The sequence below is a fragment of the Oryx dammah genome, unplaced genomic scaffold (assembly GCF_014754425.2).
Source record: "Oryx dammah isolate SB20612 unplaced genomic scaffold, SCBI_Odam_1.1 HiC_scaffold_24, whole genome shotgun sequence".
Taxonomy (NCBI): Eukaryota; Metazoa; Chordata; class Mammalia; order Artiodactyla; family Bovidae; genus Oryx; species Oryx dammah.
The window spans coordinates 75,227,373-75,249,172 of record NW_024070208.1 but is presented as its reverse complement, the minus strand read 5'-3'; the positions used below and the strand labels follow the sequence as shown (position 1 = coordinate 75,249,172).

At 36.9% G+C, this 21,800-nt stretch overlaps 1 protein-coding gene across 1 annotated transcript in view; it reads right to left on the bottom strand.

Annotated features, from left to right (window-relative positions):
- PCCA (propionyl-CoA carboxylase subunit alpha) overlaps window positions 1-21,800 on the bottom strand; it is a 381,462-nt gene that overhangs the window by 207,819 nt on the left and 151,843 nt on the right. The window contains exons 10-12 of the mRNA XM_040267408.1: window positions 13,609-13,711; window positions 9,087-9,181; window positions 6,608-6,758 (exon numbers count right to left, since the gene is read on the bottom strand). Of these exons, the coding sequence (XP_040123342.1) occupies window positions 6,608-6,758; window positions 9,087-9,181; window positions 13,609-13,711 (349 nt within the window). The remainder of the gene's footprint in view (window positions 1-6,607; window positions 6,759-9,086; window positions 9,182-13,608; window positions 13,712-21,800) is intronic.

Here is a 21,800-nt window from a genome sequence, read left to right as displayed (position 1 = left end):
CAAAGGCAAAAGTGACAAAAAAAAAAAAAAAAAAAACTCAATGGGTTTGAATATAATGAAACACAGATCAAGTATGTGGATAAATCAGTGATAAGGACTTAGAAACCTAAGCCAGCACACAGACAAACCAGAAGACAGTTTTCAGCTACAGAGAAAGCAAAATGGTGCAGGAGAGTGAAAGTAATCTTAAGAGACAACACGACTGCTAAGAACAGCCTTCACACTGTGATCATAATAAAATCCCTGATACTGGGCTAACCCAAATCATGACACAGTGATAGCAGAATCGTGAATCGCAGGCTCCCTTGTGAGATGGAGGCGATGATTAATTATTCCTAATCAACGGCAGAGAAGCTGGAGCCTTCCTCCAGCCTTTTCCTCCCTCAGCAGCCATGGCTGTTCCTCGCTCAGAGCAGCAGGTCCCCAGACACATCGCTTCAAAGAGGCTCCCCTCTTCCACATGGTTTCTCATTTCTCCTTTATTTCTTTTTCCTTCCTTTTTTTTGGAGGGGGGAGCAGTGGTGGTGGTGGTGGTGGTGGGTGGGTATTAATAATTACTCAAGGGTTGATATTGGGTCAAAAAGCCAGTAACGTGTTAATCCAGCTGTTTCAAGCCCCATAATCTATCACCTTTATGAGATGAAAGATGAAACTGTAAGGATAACCTTGTGTGTATGTGTGTTAGTTGCTCAGTCATGTCCAACTCTTTGAGACCCCATGGATTGCACAGCTTACCAGGCTCCTCTGTCCATGAGATTCTCCAGGCAAGAATACTGGTGTGGGTTGCCATTCCCTTCTCCAGGGGATCTTCCTGACTCAGGGATCAAACCTGAGTCTCCTGTACTGCAGGTTGATTCTTTATCACCTGAGCTACCAGAGAACATTATCACCCATCTAAGAAGTCACAATATAGTACCATGGATACCTCTCAAAATAAATTCTTGATTTTAAAAAAAAGATACAAGAACCACCTAACCACAAGTGAATCAAAATGCAGACTGATTAATCATAAAGCTATGGTAAGAAGCAGATCATGACCAGGAAAGCAAGTTAAAACACAAAGGTATGATGAAAACACCTGAAGACTCAGAACTATAGAACAGAAAGTATAGTAATGTTACAATAATGAAAAGCTAACAATGAAAAGAGCAAAAATGAAGGATTAGGGAAGAAATCAGGATTAAATATAAGTATGCCAATTTCTACTCATTTTTATAAAAAAAGAAACAATATACTTTCAAACTGGAATATGAAGAAATGCGGTAACAAAAATATAAGTAGTTCCAATAATCATTTGCCATGTTAAGAACATCTTTTAGGAATTAATATTTCAGTGGAAAATAAGAAACATTTCTCTAATAGTTCAGCAATTTCATCATTTCAATTTCTTTCCCTTCTGTTAAATATAAATAAAATGAGCTAATTCAAAAAACAATATGGAAAAATAAGAGTAATGCGAAAGAAAAGTCCTACTGGATACTGTATTATAATAAAAAGATATAACATCTAAAACAGTGTGGTACCAGCAAATAAATAACAAAAAGGCTAAAAAAAAGAAAATAGTAAAGTAAAAGCCTGCATATATATGAGAATTCAGTACATAACAAAGAAGACTCAATTAACACCGAAAAGAATAATTATTCAGTAATGGTTGTGACAAACAGGTAGACATTTGGGGGGAAAAAATCCCCGGGAAAGTGACAATTTCACCAAGGAAGATGACATGAGAACTAAAAGAAAACATGGAAGAAAAAATGAGTAGGAAACGTCTAAGTATGTGATAACATCAGAAATAAGAGATTTAGCAATTCAACTGCAACATTTTAAAACAAAAATTTTCTCCCTAGAAAGAAAAACTACATCAAAGTAAAAAAGACAGGTAAGAGGTGAGAGGAAAGCAGCTAGGAATCACATCTGTATATTTTACATCTCCATTCATTTGCTTATCTTGCCAGGAAACAGTTTCCTGGACTGGAGAAGGAGGTAACTGTTAACTCACAGAGCATCTTCACACCATTTCTCACACCCTGGTTCCCCATGGTCTGATGTCCCTGTGTGGGCAGAGGGGGGTACACCTATCACTGGAGAGCAGCCCCACACGAGTCATCTAAACTGACATAAGCGATGCTGCCGTGTCTGCCCTTTCTCAGCCCTGGAGAGACAGCAAACTTGACTCTGGAGAGTAAATAAATCTGTCCAGAGAGAGAAGGGGGAAGGCCTGGAATGTGAACAAACGGCTCTGGGGAAAGATAAGACTTTCTCTCTAGCAAGCTCCATCTTTAGAGTTGTTATCATTTAATCAGGTGCCAGAGGTCTTGGCTTAGAAAGCCCTCACTCTGTAAAAATGTGAAAATATTCATGGAGCATTGCTTCCTGATGATATCACAAATGGCTAATTTCCTGAAAAAATGTAAAACATCTACAACTCAATAAGAAAACCCAAAGGGCAAATGAAATGTAAATGACTCTATGAAAAAAAAATTCATCCTCACTCAGAAGAAAAACAAAATGAAAATGTGGTACCATTTTTTACTATCATACACAGAGCCAAAGGCAAAGATCCTTTTAGCCAGGCAAGTTCTCATATAAAAGGCACCTTGATACTATTTCACTAAATTATACAAGAACCTATCACTTTCTAGGCAATTCTACTTTCACATGTGCAAAGTCATAATATAAAAGGTATTTCATAATTGCACTATTTAGGATAGCAAAATACTGGAAAAATTAAAAATAGGAAACTGGTGAAATGCATACTCATACAAATGAATATCCAAAATCATAATGAAGAAGATAACACTTTGAGTATGAAACACTACAAAAGACAATTTTTAAGTAAAACAAAGGTTGCCTCTACAAAAAAAATACACAGTTATGACAAAAAAATGTGGTATGGGAAGTTATTTTTCCAATGTTTACTCTTCTGGATATATTAGGTTTTCTTTTAACCAATGATTACTACTTCTTAGTATTTCAATTCAATAAAGTAAGAAAATTATTCAAGCAAAATTACATATTTATTTCATGAAAATAAGATTTTAATAAAGTTGCATTTTTGGTATTTATCCATTTCTCTATCCATCTTTCAGATGCAGAGAAGGAAATATATAAGCATGGGTGGGTACATATGCACACTTCTACTAGGACAAGAGATGGGGACCATTCCAAGCAAAGGGAATAAAACTTGATAAAGGCACACAGAGGTCAAACAGAATCCAGGAAAAAGGAAGGAGAGATTAACGCTACAGAGCAAAGGGACTTGTAATGTAAAAGCATTTGAATTATATCTTTAAGAAAAAGAAAACAACAACCTCAGATATACAGATGATAGCACTCTAATGGCAGAAACTGAAGAGGAACTAAGAGTCTCTTGAAGAAGGTGAGAGAGGAGAGTGAAAAAGTTGGCTTAAAGCTCAACATTCAAACAACTGAGATCATGGCATACGGTCCCATCACTTCCTGGCAAATAGATGGGGGAACAATGGAAACTGTGACAGATTTTATTTTCTTGGGGTCCAAAATCACTGAGAACAGTGACTGCAGCCATGAAATCAAGACACTTGCTCCTTGGAAGAAAAGCTATGACCAACCTAGACAGCGTATTAAAAGGCAGAGACATTACTTTGCCAACAAAGGACCATCTAGTCAAAGCTATGGCTTTTACAGTAGTCATGTATGGATTTGAGAGTCGAACCATAAACAAGGTTGAGTATCAAAGAACTGATGCTCTCTATTTAACTGTGGTCCTAGAGAAGACTCTTCAGAGGCCCTTGGACAGCAAGGAGATCCAACCAGTCATCCTAAAGGAAATCAGTCCTGAATATTCATTGGAAAGACTGATGCTGAAGCTGAAGCTCCAATACTTTGGCCATCTGATGTGAAGAGCTGACTCACTGGAAAAGACCCTGATTCTGGGAAAGACTGAGGGCAAGAGGAGAAGCAGGCAACAGAAGATGAGCTGGTTGGATGGCATCACTGACTCAATGTCAATGGACATGAGTTTAGGCAAACTCAGGGAGATAGTGAAGGTCAGGGAAGCCTGGCTTGCTGTAGTTCATGGGATTACAGAGAGACAGGACTTAGCCACTGAACAACATCAACATAAAAGCATTTGAATTTTATCTTTAAGAAAAAGAAAACAGTGACTTTAAAAACAAACATATGAGGATGGCACAGATAAACCTGATACATAAATTCTCACCAAAGAGAGATGAAAACTAGTATTTATGCACCAAACCCAGTGACTTTCTCAGTGTTTCTCTTTAAGGAGAAATGGTATTTATTTCAAATGTCACTCTTAAGGAAATCTAGCAAAGTGAAGATGCTACTCACACTGTGTTACCAGGAAAAAAAGTGTACAAGTTCCAAAGCTGGAAAAAGTGACAATTCAATCAGGAAATTTCAAGGAAAAAAAAAAAAAAGAAAATTATAGCTCTCCAGCCTCAAACTGAAACACTAATTAGAGATAACATATATCTTAGAAGATAAAGAATTTGGTGAATGTGCCTTAAGTATTATAATTTAAGGTTAGTAAAGAAATTTGAAACAGAAAATCTACCATTAAAAGGACATGTGAATTGTTTAAACAATATCAGAAAGACATCTTTGAAATATCTAAGCATGGCTTTCGGAATACTATAAAACACAAGATCCTTTTTTTCATGCTCTCAGTCACAGACTCCACCACAAAATATCTCTCTACCACACAGATGTTTCTTAAAAAAATAATAATAATAATTTGTTTGGTAACTGACAAGACTACTGTCCCTGGAAGCAAATGCAAGAGAGAAATGAGATATTATTAAACATTAAACAGGAGACACAAATTAATAATTGTGCTATTATATAGCACAGATTTAGGTACTATCAGTTTTTTTTCCTGAAATTCATTTATGTATAATCTTTTTTTGAGGGTACTGAACACAATTTCCTGGCAAGCCACTCACGATACAAATTGTAAACACAGGTACCTAAGTGATTTAGACTGATAACACAGAATTATTTGATAAAAATATCAATTTTTAGAGGTCTTATACCAAAATTAACCATGGGACAAACTTGAAAAACCTTATGCACTGAGATACGTGAGCCAGAAACAAATAAAAAGTAAAGGATTCTTAAAAAAAAAAAAAATGAACATAATAACAAAGTGCCCTAAAGAAAAAAAAAAAAACACTGATTATTAATTCTGTAAAATTTAAGAATCCCAACTAACTAAAGTCTAGTATTTATTGAGTCTTGAATATAATAAACTTACATTGTAGTCACTTCAAATTGCCTTCAGGATCATATTACAAAGCTATTATTCTCATCACAACATAATCAAGTCTCCATTTTAATCAAAAACATGATTTCCCAGCTAATTATATAATTAGACATACTTCATTATAAAGATATATATTTAATCAAAATCAAATTAATCTCTAAAAGGCAAAATTCTGTCAATTCTGAAGATATCAACAACAATAGGATAAAGGCTAAAAAAGTGATTTCAAACAGAAGTATTATAAGTTTTCAGCAAAAACTACTAAGGTTAATACTGTACAAATTATAAATATGAATTACCCTTGGTCTCAAATGCATCTAGATACACAAATTCTACCACAATATATAAAAATCTGTCCCATGGTATAATCTCATAAGCATAATACTGAGAAAAGAAGCCATGTACAAAAAATTTATATATAATACAATCCCATGGATTGAAAGTTTAAAAAAGAAACAGGCAAAATTATTTCTATTGTCAAGGCGTCCATAAACGAAAGAACTATCCAGAAATATAAGGAGATGTTGTTTAGAATTCAGTCAGAATAACAAACAGGAAGATGGAGGCGGAATCTCTGAGAATGGGAAGAAGTTGAGGGCCACGGGTAAGAAGTACTGGCATTTTGGTACTTCTCGATCCAACTGATGCTCACATAAACTTTTGCTTTTAAAAATTTTTTTCAACTACACATTTGTATTCTACATATTTTTCTGAATTTGTCAGTTTACAATTTAAACCAAAGAAAAGGGGGAAGAAGAAAGGAAATAAAGCCATCAGTGAGTTAACAGTATACCAGTGGCTTCCCAAAACCTTGCTTGGAACTGACCAAGTATGTCCCTGAAGTTAACAGTTCCAGGTGGCCACTTAATTTCTCAATCTCCCAACTGTGGCAGAAGGGTCTATTCCTCTAGAAGACAGGTTGGATGGTTCAGTTCTGAGAGTCATTCCTGAAAGCTCACTCTCAATACCTTTACTTTCCCCATCTCTTCCAAAGATTTGTAGGCACTTAATTCCTTTCTATGCGTGATATCTTGATTAGTTTCCCTTTTCAGCATATAAACCCTAACTAATGCACTTCATCAAGAAAGGTTCAAGAAAAAAAAAAAAAAAAAAGAACTGGAATTTCCAATATAAAGTATTAGCAGTAACGAAGCAGACCATCAAATTAACCTGATACTCATCTGTCATTTCCAACAGGTTTCTTAGCACCAACATAAAAACTAAATCTTTATTTCCCACTTTTAAGGAATTGGTTTTTAATTTTTATAAAACCGAAAGGGGTAGTGAGGAAGGGAAAAGTTTAGAGGCATGGAGAGGAATGAAGAACAGAGGTTTTGTTACCTGGAGTCTCGTGTTCATTTCCAAGAAATAAAAATTCTTTTTTGAGTCCACAAGGAATTCTACAGTTCCAGCAGAAGAATAATTCACTGCTTTGGCAAGGGCAACAGCTTGTTCTCCCATTGCTCTTCGCGTCTCAGAATCTAGAAAAATGCTGCAAATATACACAGAGTGACCACCTACATTTTGAACAAAAATTAAGTAATCTTTTGTGTGTATTAATTTTCTTTAAGTTTACTCAGATATGATCATCTACGTCAACTCAAGATTTCAAGGTATATGCTTTATATATGCTTAGAATATATGCTTACTGTTAATTAAGCATAACAGGTTGAAATAAATCAACTTCAAATTTTTATACAAAACTAACATCTGAACCAGTCAATCCTAAAGGAAATCAGTCCTGAATATTCATTGGAACAACTGATGCTGAAGCTGAAGCTCCAATACTTTGCCCACCTAATGCAAAGAACTAACTCACTGGAAAAGACCCTGATGCTGGGAAAGATTGAAGGCAGGAGGATAAGGGGACGACAGAGGATGAGATGGTTGGATGGCATCACCTACTCAATGGACATGAGTTTGAGCAAACTCTGGGAGTTGGTGACAGACAGGGAAGCCTGGCGTGCTGCACTCCATGGGGTCACAAAGAGTCAGACATGACTGAGAGACTGAACTGAACATCTGAACTTTTCACATTATACTGCAACTTCAATCAATTTATAAAATATACAGCTGCTTTAGCAAAACTAGTGTTTACAACTAGTAAAATTTTACACATATATTCAAAATTTCTCCAAGTAAGATTGGAAGATGTGCTTTATGGAGAAAAGGTGTGTTAGGTGAGATTGCTTCAAGCAAGTATTACAATGCCGCTCACCAAGATGGTGAGTGCAACATTAATGAGTCATCAATATGCATAAAATAAGGTGTCTTTCAACAGAAACACATACAAAACAAGATTATGCATTAATCGGTTGATGAAAATGTTCTGACTCGAAGGTCACAGAAACTTAACTCTGTATTTCCTGTGAGAGCAACACTTCAGTATTGTGACTTTATAAAACATAACTACCACAAATAATAAGAATCAACAGTACATCTAACAAATCCTCACAACTTTGCTTCACAATAAAGAAGCACCTTCCAACAGACAGATAAAGGGTTTCAATGAACCCTGAAAAGAATATTATCAGATCATTTCCACATTTTCATATACTTTGTTTCTATGAAAGAAAGGCTCTGAGAAACAAAACATTGACTATTTTTCTATCTGTGGATTAAAATTAGTCTCAAATGCATAAGATTTAGATGATATCTTATAAACGTTTTATCACAGAAGAGCATAATAAACATTTTATTCTGGAAGAGCAAAATAAACATTTTATTCTGGAAGAGCATAATGAACTTGAGCTTCCCTGGTGACTCAGCTGGTAAACAGCAATGCAGGAGACCTGGGTTCCATCCCTGGGCTGGGAAGATTCCCTGGTGGAAGACACGGCAACCCACCCCAATATTCTTGTCTGCAGAATCCCATGGACAGAGGAGTCTGGCAGCTACTGTCCATGGGGTCACAAAGAGTCGGGAGATGACTGAGCGACTAAGCACATAACAAACTTGCATGTATCTGTTTGCCGTATGTAACAATTATTACTTTACAACCACTCCTGTCCTGTCTAATGGCATGCCTACTTTTCTACCAGCCTCACCCCTTTTATTTTAAAGCAAATACCAAATTAGGTATCACTTCTTCCATAAAAACTTCCCTATCTATTTCTATAAGTACTTTTGTAACAATCACACTTTAAACATTAACAAGAACTCTTTAATAGCTTTAACATCTATATTAGTATTCAAATTTCCTAGATTATCTCATTAATTTTTTTATAGCTAATCTCTTTGAATCAGGATCTAAATAAGTTCTAGCCACTGCATTATACATCTTTGTGATTCTTTTAAGTGGTAATGTCCTCTTCACTTTCTTTAAGCCAAAAATCTGATCATTTTCCTGTCTCATTCAGGCATAGTTGACACTTCACCAATAACTGGATGACAGAATTAATGCAACCAAAAAAAAAAAAAGGAAAGTGCAACTAAAGATTAACATCATAACATCTGGATAATCGCAAGCACAGCTGAGTAAAACTACTTTTGACCTGTCTGGTTCGGCTCATTCCCTTGTCATAAACTCTCCTAGTGATCCTCAGAGCTGCAGACAAGCTCATCACTGTGCTCAAAGCCCAGGGATAGAGAGTTTCCTGGTGATTCAGTGATAATGAATCTGCCTTGTGATGCAGAGGACATGAGTTTGATCCCCGGTCAGGGAACTAAGATCCCACATGCCATGGGACAACTAATAGATCCTACTATTACTGTTAAAGTAATTTCAGCTCTATTAAATAGTTTTTATTACAATGGGAAAGAATCATAAAAAATACAGAAAATCAGACTCCTCTGTATTTTCCTCAGGAAAAGCACTTACCTTGGTGCTTCCTCCACCACTTTCTGATTTCTTCTCTGAATTGAGCACTCTCTTTCATTGAGCCACAAGGCATTCCCATGTTTATCACCTAAAACCTGAAACAGCAATAATACCACTTGAAAAATTATACAGCCATATCCATGGCACACATGCCCAGTTAACATCTCTCCATGTAACCCCCCCTGGTTTTCAATACTCCAACCTCCTAAAACACAAGACACCACTCAAATACAGAATCCTTTTGGTCGACACCAGTGCAAGAAAATTTTATCATCTACGACTCCAAAACTCAATGGAACATTTTTATTAAAAAGACTTGAAAAAATTTTTCATGTTACATTTCTAATACACTGGGTAAAATATTAGAATCAACTGTACAAATTTGTGAAGGATACTGAGCATCAGTAAAGGGAATACATCTTAGATTTCAATGGCACTTGGGAGAGCCACAGTGCTATGACAAACATCTACTTCTTGTTAATACTGCAATGTCTGTTGATCAGAAAATGCTATTTCATTTACAACTGATATGCAGTCTGTTAATTTATACACCGATATTTTTACGGTGTTTTATTTTTGTTATAAGAAACTAGTAAAAAGTTTGGGGTTAGTATATACCATTATGGTTTTTCTCATTTGTGATAATGAGAAATAAACTGGAGCTTTTCATTTTAATATTTATTTATATATTTATTATTTGACTGTGCTGGGTCTTAGTTGCAGCATGTGGAATCCAGTTCCCTAAGCAGGGATCAAACCCAGGCCCCCTGCATTGCAAGCTTGGAGTCTTAGCCATTGGACCACCAGGGAAGTCCCTAGAGTTTTTAATTGTAATAAAAATATTAAAATACTGAATTGAGACATACATTTACTTTAAAAAAAAAACAAATACCATTTATCTAAAATTCAAATTTAACATGTATTTCCTTAGCTAAATCTGGCAACCCTAAAACATGCTTTTTGTTCATGTTTTTCACATTAAAAAAAAAAAAAATCCCAGTCCTGGGTGTTCACTGGAAGGACTGATGCTGAACCTGAAACTTCAATACTTTGGCTACCTCATGCAAAGAGCTGACTCATTACAAAAGACCCTGATGCTAGGAGGGATTGGGGGCAGGAGGAGAAGGGGACGACAGAGGATGAGATGGCTGGATGGCATCACTGACTCGATGGATGTGAGTCTGAGTGAACTCCAGGAGTTGGTGATGGACAGGGAGGCCTGGTGTGCTGCGATTCCTGGGGTTGGAAAGAGTCAGACACGACTGAGCGACTGAACTGAACTGAATCAATTTTCATGATTAAGGAGTAGATATATATTACTGAATGCATATATTTAAGCTAATGGAGATAAAAGCTATTCTAGAAGCAAAAAGACTAGGCACTAATTTAAACTCCAAATAGCTATGTAATCTCTCTGGGCAAGTCACTCTGTTTCTTCATGCGTCATTAATAATAGATATCATCTTAATATTTTATATGGCTCCTGGAAACATTGAAAAGATTGTGATTTAACAATATATTAAACAATAAAATGAACAGTTCATACATGACTGCATAATTAATTTTTAGGAATTTAAACCTATCCAAACCTCAAGAATGCTTCCAAAGGGAAACATTATAGTAATGAAATGCCAATAAGTTGGAATTTTATTTCTAAGACTCCAAAGTGACCACAGAACTACATCCAGAATTATTTTTCAATGTTAAATTTATTCTACCTTTTCTTACTCTAATTGATGTAGAAATGAAAGTAAACTTAGCCTCCAAGAAATAAAGTGACAACAATTGAGAATTCTCAGAAACATTTTCAACGGTAAAATATTAGATTCAAATGTACATATATAATCTACTTTTCTTTCATTTTGGTCACAGAGTCAAGCTTGCTTTTCTCTGAAATCTGTGCATAGTTTTTCTTCTGGACACACCATGTGACTTTTGGGATCTTAGTTCCCTGCCCAGGAATGGAACCTGGGCCACAGCAGGGAAAGCCCGGGGTCCTAACCACTGGACCACCAGGGAATTCCACTAAACAAATTAAGAGACGAAGTAACCGGACAACATTACAAAAAAAAAAAAAGTGCTTGTAAGGGAAGTTAATGATCAAGGCATCATGAGGTTTTTAAACTATCCATATCACCCTTTACAGACACGCGTGATAATGATTACAATTATAAAATGACCTCCCAGGTATCTAGCTTATTAGGAAAAGCTTCATCGTTAATAGACCGCTTCACGTAATGCAAGTCTTTCAGCATCCATGGACCCAGCCCATAAAATGCCAGCAGTGCCCTGGTTTCAATGGTGCCATTCCTACTGTAAGCAGAGATTCAGCACAACAAAGGACAAAGTATGTGATAGCTCATTGAGAAAATAATACTACATATATATATATTCATCGACTATGGCAGGATATTCAAAAAACAGTAACAGTGTCGGCTTCCAGGGATGGAAACTAGGGGGCTTGGAGACAAGAGTGAAAGAAGGCTTATTTTCTGTTGAATACCCTTTATCATGTGCACATACTATCTAATAGTAATTAATTAAAATGAAGAAGGTAAGTTAAAAAAAAAAAAAAAAAGCAACTCCCAAGTGCAGATCAGATCTGGGAAACACCTGTGCTGCCTATTTAAGTTACTGGGAGGCACTTTCACCTGATGTTAAAAAAAAAATCAGCATAAATATATGCCATGGTTAATTAAAATAAGCTAAAAGCTGACGTAGAAATATAATTATTTAACACAACAAACATTTATTGAGTATCAGTAAAAAAAAAGTGATACTTTTTAGTGTGGAAAAAGTGAGATGGCTAAAGGTAATATGGCTTAAGTGGTCTTCTGATAGCACAAATAAGTGCTGGATGGGGAATACAGAGAAGGGGAAAATCTATTTTGCCTCTAGGATCTTACAGGAAGGACAGCTCAAATATTAATATCTCCCCTAAATTATAGACTCCAACATCCAACAGTCTACTCAAACCCATATTTTGGTAACTGATGAACATCTCAGCCTTCATCTGTTAATCTTCATACCCTGACTTCCTCCCCCAAATATGCACCTCTCACAGTCTTTCCCATCTCAGTAAATGATAGTCCCATTTTTATCATTTCTTGGGCCAAAAGCCTAAAACTATCTCTGGTGCCTAATTTTTCTTATATAGCACATCAATCTTTTAGAAATTCTAGTCTGCACTCACAAAACACCCTGAATTCTATCACCTCTCACCACCTCCACCACATGCTGGCCCAAAGAACTACCCTCTCAAACTAGCATTAGTATAAAAACCTTAAGGACTCATAAACAAAATAGATACAGAACCCTCAACATTCAATAATTTTTAAAAAGTCAAATTTGAAAGTGGGAGGGGGGAGGGCCAAGGATGAGACTTGAGCGGTCACTTCATAAAATATGATATCCAGTTTTGGTTAATCAACTTAAAGAAAAAAAAAACATGCTCAACATCAATATTCATTAGGGAAATGCAAATTAAAACAGAGATACTATTATATGTCCACCAAAATGGCAAGACATTAAAAAACTGAGAATATCAAATGTTGGGAAAGATGGCTGAACTGGGAACTTTCTATGAACAGTTCTATGAAGACCTACAAGATCTTCTAGAACTAACACCCAAATAAAGATGTTCTTTTCATTATAAGGGAGTGGAATGCAGAAGCAGGAAAGTCAAGAAATACCTGGAGTAACAGGCAAATTTGCTCTTAAAGTACACAGTACACAGAGTTTTGCCAAGAGAATGCACTGGTCATAGCAAACACCCTCTTCCAACAACACAAGAGAAGACTCCACAAAGGGATATCACCAGATGGTCAACACCAAAATCAGACTGATTATATTCTTTGCAGCCAAAGATGGAGAAGCTCTATACAGGCAGCAAAAACAAGACCAAGAGCTGACTGTGGCTCAGATCATGAACTCCTTATTACCAAATTCAGACTCAAATTGAAGAAAGTAGGGAAAACCACTAGGCCATTCAGGTATGACCTAAATCAAATCCCTTACAATTATACAGTGGAAGTGAAAAATAGATTCAAGGGATAAGATCTGATAGACAGTTGCCTGATGAACTATGGACAGAGGTTCATGATACTGTACAGGAGACAGGGATCAAGACCATCCCCATGGAAAAGAAGTGCAAAAAAGCAAAATGGCTATCTGAGGAAGCCTTACAAATAGCTGTGAAAAGATGGGAAGCTAAAGGCAAAGGAGAAAAGGAAAGATATAACCATTTGAAATGCAGAGTGCCAAAGGATAGCAAGGAGAGATAAGAAAGCCTTCCTCAGCAATCAATGCAAAGAAATAGAGGAAAACAATAGAATGGGAAAGACTAGAGATCTCTTCAAGAAAATTAGAGACACCAAGGGAACATTTCATACAAAGATGGGCACAATAAAAGACAGATCATTCACAATCACCCAAAAATTTAAGAGAGGATGTGTTTCTAATAGGACTAAGTAATATTATTTTAAAGTCATAATGATTTGAAAGTATCTTAAAATGTACCAACCTGGATTTCTATATGACGGGGGTTATCAATAAATTTTTCTATTAGTAGCCTATCATCACCAAAACTAGAAGAAGCCTCTTGAGATGAAAATCGAAAACCATCCCTATGAAAAAAAAACAGAAGAGTCACATGAACACAAAACAAACACAGCCCTTGATATAAAGAAAACTAAATAAAGGTTTGTTTTTGCATACCTCTGAGCAAAGCAGAGAAAAATATACTTAACATATAAATAACTCAATTAATTTTGACTGAACAACAAGTCTTCCACTTACTAGTACTGTGATTCTGGGTAAATGCTTTAATTTCCGTAATCTTAGATTTTTATAGAAAGAGAAATACCAAATACTTATTTCACCAACTGCTTTTAAAAAAGAGACATTTTAATAAGCCATCAAAGCATGTAAAATTTCATTTCTTTGACCTTAATATACTTTAATTCCACTAATAAAAATATATTAAAATGCATACCCATTTGACTCAAAAGTGAGACAATGCACACAAAAATGTAAAGAAATAGGCAACTGCACAGCTGGGGCAAAACCACAGCAAATAAACTCAATAAGAATAGGAGAAGAAAGTCCTCAAGAACACTTCCAAATATTTTAAGTACACAACTTTGAATGGTCTCCCACATGTCCATATAGATCATTATAATTTTTATCTTCTTTAAAATTGCTCAAAAATAGTCAACAAAAGAGAACAGCTTGATTTTTTAAATAAAAACATGAATTTGAATATTGTTATACATTTATTTCCAAACTACAATAACTTAAACATTATTATGCTTACTAAAGTCATACACTTTGACATGAGTTCATTCAGTCTATTAAAAACTCAGCCTTGCTTACTTAAAACTAATTGAGGATCTTATGTTCCATTCATCAATATATATAGAATATAAACTTTAATTCCTTTTACATGTAATTAATAGTTTCTTACACTTCAACTACCTGTATTCAATGTTCAACATTAAAATTCTTTTAATCCTTTAATTTGCAAACACTTCATCTGGCAATATTAGAAATAACTATCTCATTTGTTTGTGTGCTTGAAAAATACAACGTTGCAAATAAACACTGATTTCAAAACATATTGCAAACATCTCTGTCTCTCAGTAGTCTCAGAGAAAAAGTGTCATGTTTTCTCAGGCTTCCATTACTTTCACAATTTAAGGGAATGGAGTTTAGATCTCAGGAGACTGAAAACATCAAAGAAACTAAAGCACAATGAATCATTGTTTTCAGTATCATATAACCAACTTCTTATTAGGTGGGATACAATGATTCACAAAGGAAAAACATAATACTTTACAGTTTGTCTCTGTTCTAATGATTTTAGAGTTTCTATTTTGCTTTGAAATCACAAATACCGGAAGTAAAGAATCAAAGTCTCCCAAATAAAGTATCAACTTTGAGAGCATTACCAAAATGTTTTAGAATTCATGGAAAATAGCATTTAGATCATTTGTACCACTCAGTAATACATTCATTCTGTCAGGGGAAGCACACTGATTGAAACCGCCCACCCTGGCCAGGCACCATAGTAACCATTTGCATGAGCTGTTTTATGACAGGAGATCCTGATAAGGAATACGGAACTAATAAGCCACCGCCAACCGGAAGAGTTCAGGAAAAGTTTAAAGGAGACACCTTGTGTCCATCCACTTCCCAGAATCCTTCTCGCTAGCATCCGTCTTGGCTGAGCGATGCGTTCGGAAAGACTCCAAATTAGAATGATTGGCCAAAGACCACTGGAAACTAATCCCATCACCATAAAACCTGAGACTGCGAGCCACCCAGCAGAGCAGTTCTCCTGGGTTCCCTTACCCTACTGCTCTCCACCCGGTGCCCTTTCCCAATAAAATCTCTTGCTTTGTCAGCACATATGTCTCCTCAGACAATTCATTTCCAAGCATTAGACAAGAGCCCAGTTTCAGGCCCTGGAAGGGGTCCCCCTTTCTGCAACAATTCCATAAATACTAACAGTGAAACTGAGTCTGGTGCATATATTATGTATGTGATAGAAATACAAAAATAAAACAGAAACTGCCCTCACAACACCTGAAATCATATAGGGGTACTCCAAAATGTAGAAAGGATTAATTTTCCATTCATGCCACAACATTTCATTTAAATTGGCATAAAGAAAAGGAAGCCAGAGATTGTGAAAATATATGAATTTATTTTCAATAACCTCCATGACTCTCACCCTAATTTAATATGTTGTGGTTGTTCAGTCGCCAAGTTGTGTCCAATTCTTTGCAACTCCATGGACTGTAGTATATGCTGGTTATATGCTATAACCAACACTAAACTTAAAAAAAAATCTTTCAGATGTTCTAAAATGTCTAAGTATAGATGATACTTCCCTGAAGATGTTACAAAAGGGACACACTTCTTAGGATAATAAACACCTACTAAATTTTCTGAGGAATGTTAAAATTTTTGTGGAATATGTGAAAAATTTCTTCCTCAAGTTAGGAGAAAGGAAGGAATAAATGCAGTTCAGCATTATGTCAACAGCTGGTGAATTAAAAAGGGAGAGATGCCGGGAGCCAGCTGAGGCACTCCGCCCATGGCAAAGGTCATGAGGAAGGAGGCTTCGGCATACGCAAAGGCGTGATCAAGCCTCAGGAAACCCCCTGTTCCCGAGCATCTACCCCCAAAACCAGAGTCTACCTACTTTACTGTTTTATGCTCTCACCTATACCTCTGACTTTACAGGGGGCTGACCCCCATTACCTCTCTCGGAGAAGGAGTTAACTTACAGCTCCAAGTCAATAAGAATTCCTGGGCGTGACAAGAGTGTTTCAACTTAGGAACTCCTCTGAAGGTTATCTAGCCTGCCTGTACAGGTTCCTCTGGCCACATGCCATTGTTTACAGCCTCTCAGTCATGAGAGGCACGAGATGTTTTAGACTTACTAAAGGCAGATTCTTTTGGGAAGTTACAAATTATTAGTATAGTGGGTTGGTTAGGAATTATATTGGTGAAGGGTTTTTCATTTGTTGTGCCAATAATTGCTGCTAATTCTCTGCCCTAGGTGTGAGAAGGGTGTCTCAGGTCAAACCTCTCTGCTGGCAGACTAGCTTGTGTGACAGGATTATCCATACTCCTGCCAAGCACATGATTGTTTACTACCTCTCAACCATAAACAGCATAGAGAGTTTGGAGTATTTTGAAAATCTTCATTAGCATAGGGTTTTTTCTCATTGTTGAGTCAATGACTGCTGCCAGGCTTCCATATCCTTAGGCACCTGGGAATATATTAATCAATGTATTTGGAATATAGAAAAGGAAATATAGTAGTTTTTTATGTTAGCAATACTAGACTTTTTGAGTTAATGAATTTTCTCTTTTGTTATAGATCACTGTACTTTGTTATAAATCACTGTGTCCTTGCTATGTAAAAATGTAACTTTATCACTATCTTAAGACTAAACAGATCTTAAGGGGAACATTGGTAAAAGGATTTTCATTTGTTGGGCTGATGTTTTGCTGCTAAATCTCCATATTCCCTGCCCTTATAATGAATATAACTAGCATATAGGAGAAATAAGTATTAACCTTTAAGATTAATCATGTTAACCTTGGGTTAAATAAATTCCTTTCTTGATTGTAACTCACTACACCCCTACCCTATAGGAATGCAACTTATTTGGAGGGTGGTGCCTGGTTTAAGAAAAAACACCCTTGGAAAAAATAAGTTTTTTGGTTATCAGAAAGAAAGGATCATAAAATGTCAGCAGGCCTCATGGCCAGAAGATGATGTAAAACCCCTAAGACCTTTTTTTATACATTTACGTGAAGCACCTGATTTTGACAAGGGTCAGGTCTGCTGACCCCCGTGTGACTCTGTATTCATCCCTACGTGTAACAAAAGGTATATAAGCAAACCTAAAAAATAAAGAAAGGGGATCAGTTTCTGGAAAGACTGATTCCCCCATGTTGTTTCTTTCTTGCTCCCCATTTTTCTGGCTGAATTTCCATCTGGAATGTGGGTACTCACCAAGCCTGCTAATTTTGCCTGGGATTCTAAGATCAGATAGGGGAGGCCTCAGTGCCTCCTCTCCTTCAGGAGAACGGAAAGACGCCTGTGGCCTATGTAGGTGGTGATTGGTACCCCACGTAAACCAAGTTATTCAGCCTCTTTTTCTCTGCTGATTTTCTAATCCCTCTCTATCTGTAATTAAATAAGTTTTCTCCTAGGACGCCGATTCCGTCTCCACCTTCGAATTATCCTGGATCCACCGGGGCTGGACCCTGGCAAGTGACTCCAAAAGACAATATATGGGTGTTTTCTGGACTGTTCCCTCAATTTTTCCAAAGTTTTTATTTTTCCAAATTAACAGAGGTTACAGAGCAAATTTCTTAAATGAGTATATCATTATATCAAATAATGTCATACTTTTGTTAATCTCAATAGAGTTTTAGAGGTGGCTTATTTATCAAGTTGAAGGGAATAATTTTAGGTAGAAAAGTGTTTATGTACATACTTTTACTAATATATGAAAATATTTTGAAACAATGTGCCATTTACTAGCCAAGAAAGAGTTAACTTATTTACCAAAGAGGCCCAATATAAGAATAGATATGGTGATTTCAGAAGACACTGAATTCTAAATTAAAATCCACTGTTTAAAAACCAAATCCACTGGTGAATATCCACTGGTTAAAATCACTGACTGCCAGGAAACTAATGAGTAATCTCACTATAAATGAATATGTTACTAAGAGGAGCCTTGGAGAAATGACTGATAAAAAAATCTGACATCCTAAGAAGCATAATGAAAACTGCATGCAGGAGCTCCCTAGTGGTCCAGTGGCCAAGACTCCACACTCCCAATGCAGGGGTGACCCGGGTTTCATGTCTGGTCAGGAAACTAGATCCCACACGCCACAACTAAAGATCTTACATGGCACAGCTAAGACCTGGTACACCCAAAAAATAAATTTTTTTTTTAAGAAAGACTAAATGCTAAGTAAGACTTTTGGTGAAACTGCTCTATAATTGCTATACAAAAGGGGAAAACACGGAGGAAAAAAGAGTTCACAAAATACACATCTCTTACAAAACCATTAAGTTGTGTTTAATATCTTTATTTTTTTTCTACAGAGACTATAGCAGATTGTGCTTTCCAAACATGGCCACTACGGCATCTCCCACTCAACGCGCTCTACTAAGAAACTTGCTACTCTTGCATGAGGAAGTGAAGTCTAACGTTCCTCCCCTTGAATTCAGGGGGAATTTGTGCTCACTGGTAATCAAACAGTATGGTAGAAGGGAAGCTGTGTATGAATTTTGAGACTGGATCATAAAAAGTGATACGGCTTTCACTTGATTTGAAACAAATGCTCTTGGACCCTTGGGTCACTAAATAAGAAATCAAAGCCACCATACTGTGAGGAAGCCCAAGCAACCCATGGAGACGTCCACTAAATCACTGGGGTTACAGACAAAGCACAAGAGATAGCTTCAAAACCTGAACTTCAAAAGATAAAAGTCAAATAAGACAAATTATGTGGTAAAAATGGGACTAAGCATGCCTCTTATCCTTAAGCCTGCTTCCGCCCACACACAGCAACCAGCCAGCCCAACTGCCAACATTTCAGAGAGGTAACCAATGCTCTCTAAGTCTCTACCATCAAAAGGAACACGGGGAGAAGAATTCCAGAGAGAGGCTAAGAAGCAGACCATTCTTCAATTAAGCATTCTTCAACTGTGAAGATAAATGCCTTCATTCTGACCTTAACCTCTCAGCATTTCCCAAGAAATTTTCAAGTAAAGCAGTGTTGCAGCATAGCCATTTAATTCATATATATGAACTCCCCAGTAGATCAGTTGGTAAAGAATATGCCTGCAATGCAGGAGACCTGGGTTCAGTCCCTGAATGGGGAAGATCCCCTGGAGGAGGAAATGACTACCCACTCCAGTATTCTTGCCTGGGAAATCCCAAGGACTAAGGAGTCTGGCAGGCTACAGTCCATGGGGTTGCAAGAGTCGGACACAGCTTGGCGACTAAACCCCCAAGGCCAAAGAGACAGTAAGAGCCAAACATATACATATATCTCTCTCTCTTAAACAGGGCCCATAAGTCATCCTCAAGTACTTAAACTCTATATCCGATCATTCAGCAAATTCTGTTGCCTCTCCTTTCAGGATTAAACTCTTTCTTACCACCTCCACCATTACACTGGGGAAAGCCACCACCATCATTTTTCTTGCTTGGGTTATTTCAACAGCCCCCTGTCTGGTTTCCCTGATTCCAGGATTCATGATTCTGTCCCCATTAAGTCCATTACCAAGATAGCTGCCAGAGTCATCCTTTTTAAAACTTAAGTCACAAAATCTTGACAACAGGTTCATCTGGACGATATATAGTACAGGAGTTCATTCCATTCTTCTACATTGTTGTATGCCTGAAAATTTCTACAATTTGAAACATGTAAATAAGGTGAGGAATTTATTGTGAAGTTCCATGATTGTGACTTCTCTACTGAAAACCCTCCAACAGCCTACGTCTCACTAAGCATGGCCTACAAGGTCCCAGATAGTCTGTTCCCCATCTCCTTCTACCCCTCCCCAGCCCCCACCACCTGGCCACCTGCTTCTCTCCAGACCTGCTCCTGCATCACCACCTCCACACCTGCTCTTCCCTAGCCTGATCCTCATCTCCATGTACTCTAACTTCACCACCCAAATCTGCCTACTCAGCAGGGACAATCCTGCCAGTCCTGTTTACAATGGGAATTCCTTCCAACACTCCCCATGCCTCTTCCTTTCCTCTCTTATTTTTTTTTTTATATTGCTTATCACCCTCCACAATAGTATATGATTGATTTTCATCTTGCTCACTGTCTCTTCCTACCAGAATGGGTTTCTAAACCTTGTTTATGTCATGGATGCCTTTGGCAGGATCATGAAGCATTTGTCAAAATATGGCTCAAAGTGATTTAAAACATAGAAAAGAGTATGCATAGGGTTTCATAAGAACTTACATTGAAATAAAGGTATCAAGATATTCTTTAAAAACAAATTTGGGATATCCTGTAAGTGGCTCTTTATTCATTAATAAGCTCCAACAACAACTCTAATTGTTACTTGTTGCTATTGTTACACTGTTACTTAGAGGAACCTGCAATAACTGTGATGTGAAAATATAAGGGATTTCCTGAAGGGTGCAAAGTTCCACAGATACTACTACTGTTGTAATTTGTTGTCTATATTAGAGGAAACACTAAATTCCACGTAGAGGCTAGTAAACGAAACACGTACATTTTTTCCCCCTTATCCAGATGCATGAACATCCTTGAACTTTATGCGTCTGTAAATTCAAAGGTTAGGAACTCCGGATCCAGTCATACACTGGCTATGGAGGAATAGAGGGTTCCCTCTATTGCGTGTTTCTGTTCATGGCTCTCTTCCTGGAAACTTACTAAAACACTGCTTGTCTTACAGGAGGCTGCCAATATCAAACACCTCAATAACAGCACCAATGCACCCAATGAGTTTCTTCCCGCTGGGTAAGTGTACAATGGGAGAGGAGAATCTGATGGGACCCTGCTCACTATGTGGTACCAGTAACACTGAGCACGAGGCTGGGGTTGAAAGACTTGTCTTAGGCATATATCATCACCCCACCTCTGACGTACAACCCAAGAAACAACGGTGTTCTGAGACAATCATCTTTTAGAGTTAAAACTGTCTGTGCAAGTCTGCAATCTGGTGTCTGTCCCCTCAGATTTTAGGGTAATCTATTGCCCCTGAGAGATTTTTACCTTGTTATAAGTTCACTTTAGAACCTAACTTCTAACTTAGCTTTGCACTGGATGGCTTTCATACCGACCACTCCTGATTTCTCTCTTTCAGAGATTTCAGGGAATGAGAAGGAAAGGAAAAGAAAAGGAGAAAAAAGAACTAACCAGTTGGAAGACCAAATTGCTTCTGGGTAGAGAAAGGGCAGGAAAGGCAACATTAATGGTAATAATTCAGTGATTTTTTTCATCCCTTTCCTTCAAAAAATGACATAAAATCTCTCTTACTGTCAAGCTTTGAAGTATGTAATAAAATCTGAATAGAGTCCCCTAAAACTTGCATGGACAAGGCAGTTGTTAAAAAAATTATTTTTCTACTCACCATGATGTTATCAATACATTAAGTTACTAAAATTTTATTTTCAAAGTCTCTTT